The sequence below is a fragment of the Juglans microcarpa x Juglans regia genome, chromosome 6S (genome assembly GCF_004785595.1).
Source record: "Juglans microcarpa x Juglans regia isolate MS1-56 chromosome 6S, Jm3101_v1.0, whole genome shotgun sequence".
Lineage (NCBI taxonomy): Eukaryota > Viridiplantae > Streptophyta > Magnoliopsida > Fagales > Juglandaceae > Juglans > Juglans microcarpa x Juglans regia.
Window position 1 is genome coordinate 14,121,487 of NC_054605.1, and position 8,778 is coordinate 14,130,264.

Sequence of the window (8,778 nt, forward strand, 5' to 3'; positions counted from 1 at the left end):
AAAGAAGTTAAAATGAATAACAAATCATACACGTTTCACAAAGGGAGTTACAAATCACATTTCACATTTTACAATTACTTGGAGGAACAAAAAATCTATTGGATGAGGAATTTATAAATCATTCTTACAGTTACTCCGATGATGGCATAGTCACAGATTGTGGCCTCACGTGATGATAGACAATGTTCGGAGCTCAATAGAGTTGTGTGAAAGTGAATCACTAGGGACTTTTATGTGAAAGTGAGGGGGGAAGAAGGGGGGTCCTACGTTTTAGATCCCTTTCCTTCACGAAACATTGTCGTTCCGCTTGAAGCGGAACGACATCGTTTACTTACTTGATGAAGACAAAATGTCAGCAAGGCCTATGAAACAACATCGTTCCTCGTAAAGTGGAACGACGTCATTTTGATCATGTGTATTTTTTAGAAAAACTTCAGAGTTCGGAGTTAGGACTAGTTCACATGGGCTCCGACTACAAACTCCGACTACTAGAGTCGGAGTAACTCCCACTCTAACTCCAAATTTCGCAAACTCTGATTTCGTCGGAGTCAAAGCCTCGTCGAAACTCAAACGAAGTTCAGAGGTCAGAAACTTTCCCACCCCTAATTGTTGGCTAACAAAGTTCTAGGAAGATCTCGTGAACTCCATCACCATTCATGTATATACCATTGGTTTTGTTAATATTATTTTTGGTATTCCTAACGTCCCCATCATGTCGGTATTCAGCTGTTTTTGGTTAATCTAATTGTTGTTTCTTCCCACCCAACGGTTGTGAGATAATGATAAGTTTACTACCTCCTACCATCTATTTACCACTCCCTTTATTTTTTAAAATTTTTTTATTAGTGAAGTCTTATGTTTTTTTAATTTTTTCTTAATGATTAAGGATGTTAAAAAAATAATTAAAAAATAAAAATTTCAAATACACTATGGAGTAGTATACTATGAAGTAGTAAATGGGTGGTAGGAGCTAGTAAGCCTATCATTTTACTTGTGGCTCAAAAAGTTTCTGCTGACGCATTAAAAGGAATGTGACAACAAAACATGCAAGTTTGAAACGTCCGAAAGCAATTTATCGTAATAACTTTATCCCTACAATATGATAAAAAGTAAACTTTTGCTTCAAGCTAGCTTGCTTGCTACCTTATTATAAGTATCGCAACTCCAACTCTCCAATCTTGATCAAGAGAAAGGTATCATAAGAACTTTATTCCAAGATACATTTCCTGGCCTCTTGAATAATTTCTAAAAGTATTTTGGCATAACTTGTATCTTGACAAATAAGCAAGGTATCGTCAGATCGAACTTTATTTCTACGATGTAATAAAAGTTAAACCTTTGCTTTAAGCTAGCTTGCTACCATATAAGTATCACGTACAACTCCAACTTTCCATGCTTTCTTCGCTTCACGAGAGAGGTCTTCTTCCACCAGCTTTACTTTCGTTCTTCCTCTTTTCCCAACCATCTCGAACAAAGTTCTGGTGAAGGTTGAGGCAGAAATTAATTAGCGTGTATCAGAGGATCAAGAAGGCCGTTGCATTGCAATAACCAAATTGGCAGCAAGGTAATTATTGTTCATTCACATAAACTTATAAGAGGCAGACCAAAAATGTTGTAGTGCTCCGCTTCTCTTGACTGCATATATACTTCCATCGTTTCCCAGTCAATTGCTGCATGCTAACATCATTTCCAGTCAGTTATTGCATAATTCCACGTAGGGTTCAAATTGCTCAGAGGCAGAAATTAATTAGCGTGTATCAGAGGATCAAAAAGGTCGTTGCATTGCAATTACCAAATTGGCAGCAAGGTTATTATTGTTTTTCAAATGGGGCAAAGATTTATGGTTTGTGGTTTTGAGTCTGAGGAAGTACTGAAATCACATATTTTAAGTTAAAAGAAAAAAATAGTAACATTGGACTCCGATCTGCTTCTAAACTTATAATGTTCTTACTTTTTATAATATTCTAATAGGGTTCCAATTGTATCATTGACTAGCCCTTTTGGAGTATAGACCATATGGCTTCGGCCTTCTAAGGGGGCGTTAAAAATGGTATCAAAGCGTATGTCAACCAGAAATGTGGGATTTGAGCCATGCTACCGACATAAATTGTGATACTCTATTCTGATAAGTGATAAGGGTATGTGGTATGAAATCCCACATTGTTTGGGAATGAGAAGGTTTTGCTATTTATAATGTTTCAAAGAGGTTCTAATTATATCATTGACTAGTTCTTTTGAAATATAAGTTTTGGTTTTGAGCCTTCTATTGGGGCATTACATGCTGCATCTGTTTCAATTTAGTTATTTGAAGAAAAAATTATGTATTCTCCATAGTTTTGTTTTGCAATCAGTATACCAAGTGATATACATATAGATATATATATATAATATTTAGTACAAAGGTGTAATATTATTTTCCATGCAGCTTCATTTTTCAGATTTCCAGGACTCTTACTCTTTTGTGTGGAAAACAGAGAGGCCATGACCATCACTTGCATGGATCTGAACGTCTATAATGCTGCAGCAAAAGGCAACATCTCGTATTTTAAAGATCATAGCTTTTTACAGCCACTTGATCTAGAACCCTTTTTAACACCAAACAAAAACACAGTCCTCCATATTTTCATCACAACACTCAAAAATCAAAGAGAATCAACAAATCAAAAGAACTTCGTGGGAGATATACTCAACTTGTGTCCCTCACTTTTATGTCAAGTCAATGTCAAAGATGAAACTCCATTACATGTCGCAGCAAGGTTTGGGCATGCTAATATCGTTGAAGTTCTGATTGAACATGCAAAATATCCACATCATCAAGATCTTGGAAGCGGGGCTAAAGCAGTCAGGAAGATGCTAAGGATGGTGAACAAAGAGAAAGACACAGCCTTACATGAGGCTGTACGTTATAATCACCTTGAAGTTACAAAACTTTTAATCAAGGAAGACCCAGATTTTTCATATACCGTTAATGAAGCTGGGGAGACTCCACTCTACATTGCCGCTGAGAGAAACTATGAAGAATTGGCAAAGGAAATTCTGCACAACTGCAAATCACCCGCTTATGATGGCCCATTAGGTAGAACGGCTTTGCATGCTGCAATTCTTTGGGATAATAGAGGTACTGCATTTATAGCTGTATAAATGAATTTATCGGACAACATGAAATATTTAATAAATATTGCAGTTTTTTGGGATAGCAGAGGTACTGCATTGTATCTATCTCAATCTATCTTCTTATCTAAACCTTAGAGTCCGATGAAGAATTCCAGAGAATTTAAATCCCATAAATTCTATCTCCTAAAAAGTCATCCTTGTGTCGGTTACAAAGTTATTACAGTACTTAACATGTATTCAAATTCTTTGCAGAAATGACCGAAAAAATTCTGAAAAAAATTGGAGGTGCCATAACTAAAAAAGAAGACCAAGAAGGTTTGACTCCACTACACTTGGCTGCAGACTCAAATCGCTGGAAGTCTACACAGCTGTTGCTAGCACATGATCCACAAGTAGCATACATGAAAGACAAAGGCGGGAGGACAGCTCTTCACATTGCAGCTCATCGTGGCAATAATCGGGTCATGGAAAGTATTATAGGCATGTGTCCAGATTGTTGCGAACTGGTTGACAACAAAGGCTGGAATGCGTTGCACTTTGCGGTGGAGGGCAATTGGTGTTGAAGTCCCTGCCCCAAGCAAGCAGTCAACAATGACTGCTTGCTTCTCAACCTCCAGCGTCCAGCGCCCAGCGCCTAGCGCCCAACTGTCTATTGAATGCATATTAAATGCATTCACACGGTAATGCTTCGCTTATAAATTGAAGCTCCATGCGAGAGCTTCTGATACACCCAAGAAGAGAAAAGAGAGAGAGCCTGGAGAGCTCTGAGAGAAAAGAAGAGAGTTGAGTTGAGTGGAGTGTGATCCTCCTCCTCTGTAATATTTTCTTGTGTACCACTATTTAATAGTGAAGCTCTTTTCTGTGGATGTAGGCAGTTGCCGAACCACATTAAATTCTTGGTGTCACTGAGTGCGTAGAGTGTACTCTCTTATTATCGCTTTTATCCCTTCCGCTGTGTTGATTTCCCCAACAAGTGGTATCAGAGCTATTGTTGGGAAGAGGCTTTTTTTCAGAAAACTCGTTTTTAGTGTGTAGCACAGTTTCCAAATTTGAGCATACTAATGTGTTCGTCTCATCGAGACAAGAAAAAAGGTGAAAACCAGAGGCCGGACGGACGCCGCACGCTCCCCACGCGCCGTCTGAAGATCGGAGAGTGAGTCCACTCTCTACACGCGCTACACGCGCCCAGGGAGGCACGAGCGCGTGAGACCCACTCTCGGCACGCTCCGCACGCGCCCCAGAGAGGCCCTTGGGCGTGAATTTCAATCGCCTGACGTTCCTATTGACACAGAGAAGCGCGTTAATTACACGCGCCTACGCGTTCCACGCGCTCCAGTAAGGTTCTTGCGCGTGAAGAACACGCGCCTACGCACTGTTAGCCGTGCCACGTGCTGCACGCGCGACAGTGTTCCTGTTTTGGTTCTTTTGCTCATTCCTTGTGCTATCTGAGTCCGATTTTGACGAAACAAGACTCGTTTCCTACAAAATCAAGCGTTCCAGACACAACGGTGCTGTCCGTTTTGCGATATTCCACTTCAAAGATCCTGTACTTGCATTTTGTATTTAGAATCAGTCTAAATCCATGGAGGATTCAGCATCAGGCGCCATGATAAAGCTGACTGCCTCAAACTACAGTCTTTGGAGGCCTCGGATGGAGGATCTATTGAACTGTAAAGATCTGTCTGACCCTTTGGAAGATGAAGGAAAGAAGCCAGATGAAGTTACAGATCAAGTGTGGAGAAAGATGCACAAGAAGACTATCGGTCAGATCAGACAATGGATTGACCATAGTGTTTTTCACCACGTGGCCCAGGAGACAGATGCATATAGCCTCTGGAAAAAGTTGGAGGATATGTATCAAGCTAAGACTGCTCGAAACAAGGCCCTCTTGATGAGACGGCTTGTTAACTTGAAGTTGAAGAGCGACACCTCTGTTGCCGAGCACACTAGTGAGTTTCAAAACCTAGTTAACCAGCTCGGATCCGTCAACCTGAATCTTGGCGATGAAGAACAAGCCCTGCTACTTCTTAGTTCATTACCAGATAGTTGGGAGACGCTGGTGGTCTCCCTCAGTAACTCTACTCCAGATGGCAAACTTACCATGACGATGGTTAAGGATGCCCTGTTTAATAAGGAGGCCAGACGAAAAGAGACAAGCATGAATCAAACTCATGTCCTTGTCACCGAGAGTAGAGAAAGGCCTCGAGGTGATGATAGAGGGAGAAGTGGAGGCAGAAACAGAGGGAAGTCTCAACCACGTGGAAGTTCCAGCAATAGCAGGAACCAGCAGACGGGTAACATGAAATGTTACCATTGTGGCAAAGAAGGCCACATAAGGAAAAACTGCCGCAAGTTTTTAAGGGAGCAAGGTCAAAGCAGTAAGCTGAAGAAAGAAGATGGTGAAACCCTTGTCACTCTTTCGGGAGATGTGGCAATACTCTCCACCAGTGACGAGACGTGTCTGCACGTTGCAAGCCATGATGTTGAGTGGGTGGTAGACACAGCAGCATCATACCATGCCACTTCCCATAGTGAATTTTTCACTACGTACAAAGCAGGAGACTTTGGTACGGTAAGAATGGGAAACGCCAGTTCCTCGAAGATCGTGGGAGTTGGCGAAGTGCAGATAAAAACCAACGTTGGTTGTACCATGGTGTTGAAAGATGTTCGACACATTCCTGACCTTCGGCTCAACCTGATTTCGGGAACAGCCCTTGATCGACAGGGCTATGACAACTACTTCAGCAATGGCACTTGGAAGCTGTCACAAGGTGCCATGGTTGTCGCCCGAGGACATATTTGCGGTACATTGTACAAGACCCATGTGAAAATTGATACTGATAGCCTCAATGCAGCAGAAGACGAGGCATCACCGAATCTGTGGCACAAGAGACTCGGACACATGGGTGAGAAAGGGTTGGATACGCTTGCGAAAAAGGCACTCATCAAGGTTGCCAAAGGAATAGCGTTAAACCCTTGTGAGTACTGTTTGTTTGGCAAACAACGCAGAGTCTCGTTCAATTCCTCTACAAAGAGAAGATTAGAATTGTTGAGTCTGGTACACTCTGATGTATGTGGTCCCATGGAAGAAGAGTCATTGGGAGGTAACAGATATTTCGTGACATTCATTGATGATGCTTCACGAAAGGTCTGGGTATATGTTTTGAAGTCAAAGGATCAGGTCTTCGAGCACTTCAAGAATTTCCACACCCTAGTGGAAAGAGAGACGGGAAAGAAGTTGAAGTGCCTGCGAACGGACAATGGAGGAGAATATGTTTCCAAAAGGTTCGCTGCATACTGCGCTGATCGCGGTATTCGACATGAGAAGACGGTCCCATATACCCCTCAGCACAATGGTGTAGCCGAAAGAATGAATCGGACCATCATTGAAAGAACAAGATGCATGCTCAGTATGGCTAAGTTACCAAAGCCATTCTGGGGTGAAGCTGTTCGTGCTGCCTGTTACCTGATCAACAGATCACCTTCCGCACCACTGGAATTTGAAGTTCCTGAGAAGGTTTGGTCTGGAAAAGATGTCTCTTATTCTCACCTGAGAGTGTTTGGGTGCAAAGCCTTTGCACACGTATCCAAGGAGCTGAGACTGAAGCTCGATGTCAAGTCAACTCCATGTATCTTTGTTGGATATGGAGATGAAGAATTCGGATACAAATTATGGGATCCAGTGACAAAGAGAATTGTCAGAAGTAGGGACGTTGTGTTCCATGAAAACCAGCATATAGGAACTGAAGCTTCCTTGATGTCAGTAGAGCTTAGTTCCTATACACATCCTGCACCATTACAGTTCGCCACAGATAATGAGGATATGCAGGATCGAGATCCAGAAGCAGAAGAAGAAGCTCAGGGTGTTGAGCAGGGGGAGCAAGAACCCTCTCCACCAGCAGCTGGTGTACCACTACAAGGGTTAGATGGTGATGAACCTCATTTGGTTGATGAAGCTCAACCAAGAAGTTCGGCAAGAGGCCGCCTATTGATTCCGTCGATGAGATATCCGGAATCAGACTATATTCTGCTTACTGATGAGGGGGAGCCGGAGAGCTTCCAGGAAGTTCAAACTCATGCTGATAGAAGCCTATGGGTGCAGGCAATGCAAGAAGAGATGAGTTCTTTGCAGAAAAATCAGACCTATGAGTTGGTAAAACTTCCTGAAGGAAAGAAAGCCCTAAAGAGCAAATGGGTGTTCAAGCTGAAGAAAGATGGCCAAGGAAAGCTGATAAAGCACAAGGCCAGATTGGTTGTCAAAGGATTCCAACAGAAGAAGGGAATCGACTTTGACGAGATATTTTCCCCGATGGTGAAAATGATGTCAATCCGAGTCATACTCGGATTGGTAGCCAGCTTGAATTTGGAACTCGAACAGATGGATGTGAAGACAGCCTTTCTCCATGGAGATTTGGAGGAGGAAATCTATATGGAGCAACCAGAAGGGTTTGAAGCTCCAGGGAAAGATCACTTAGTCTGCAAGCTAAAGAAGAGTCTCTATGGCCTCAAGCAAGCGCCGAGACAATGGTACAAGAAGTTCGACTCATTCATGATGAGTCATGGTTACAAGAGACTTGTTGCAGATCAGTGTGTCTATGTTCGAAGGTTCCAGGATGCCAAGTTTGTCATACTCCTTCTTTATGTTGATGATATGTTAATCGTTGGTGAGGATAGGTCCAAGATTAACAAACTAAAGAAGGAACTATCCAAGTCCTTTGACATGAAGGACTTAGGCCCAGCACAGCAACTTTTGGGCATGAAGATTGTTCGTGATAGGAATGTCAAAAGGGTGTGGCTATCACAACAAAAATATGTTGAACGGGTCATCAGACGTTTCAACATGGGAGATGCTAAGCCAGTCAATACTCCACTTGCTAACCACTTCAAGTTGAGCAAGAGCTCGTGTCCTTCTTCAAAGAAAGAGATTGAAGAAATGAAAGTAATTCCCTACTCTTCAGCAGTAGGAAGCCTGATGTATGCAATGGTCTGTACCAGACCAGATATTGCTCATGCTGTAGGCATGGTGAGCAGATTCCTTTCAAATCCAGGAAAGGATCATTGGGAAGCAGTCAAGTGGATTCTCAGGTACCTAAAAGGTACATCTAAGATGTGCTTGTGTTTTGGGGGAGCTAAACCAGTTCTGGAAGGCTATACAGATTCAGATATGGCAGGAGATCTAGATAGCAGGAAATCTACTTCGGGATTTCTCTTCACTTTTGCAGGAGGAGCTGTCTCTTGGCAGTCCAAATTGCAGAAGTGTGTTGCTTTATCTACAACTGAGGCAGAGTACATTGCCGCAGCAGAAGCTGGAAAAGAAATGTTGTGGATGAAGCGTTTTCTCCAAGAACTAGGGGTTAGTCAAGAAGACTACACGGTACATTGTGATAGTCAAAGTGCTCTAGATTTGAGCAAGAATTCAATGTACCACTCCCGCACCAAGCATATTGATATCCGCTATCATTGGATACGCGAAGCGATGGAACAAAAGCTATTGAAGCTTGTGAAGATCCATACGAAAGAGAATCCAGCGGACATGCTGACGAAGGTGGTTACAAGTGAGAAGCTTGAGCTATGTAGAGACATAGCTGGGATGGATAGCATCTAAGTAAGTGGGCATGGAGGGGGAGAATTGTTGAAGTCCCTGCCCCAAGCAAGCAGTCAACA

General features: G+C 42.4%; 1 protein-coding gene across 1 annotated transcript; it reads left to right on the top strand.

Annotated features, from left to right (window-relative positions):
• The first annotated feature begins 2,481 nt into the window (after window positions 1–2,481).
• LOC121236641 (ankyrin-1-like) lies at window positions 2,482–3,677 on the top strand. The gene is made up of 2 exons (XM_041133078.1): window positions 2,482–3,118; window positions 3,367–3,677. Exons 1-2 carry the CDS (start codon window positions 2,482–2,484, stop codon window positions 3,675–3,677), a joined length of 948 nt encoding a protein of 315 aa, XP_040989012.1.
• Window positions 3,678–8,778: the final 5,101 nt, after the last annotated feature.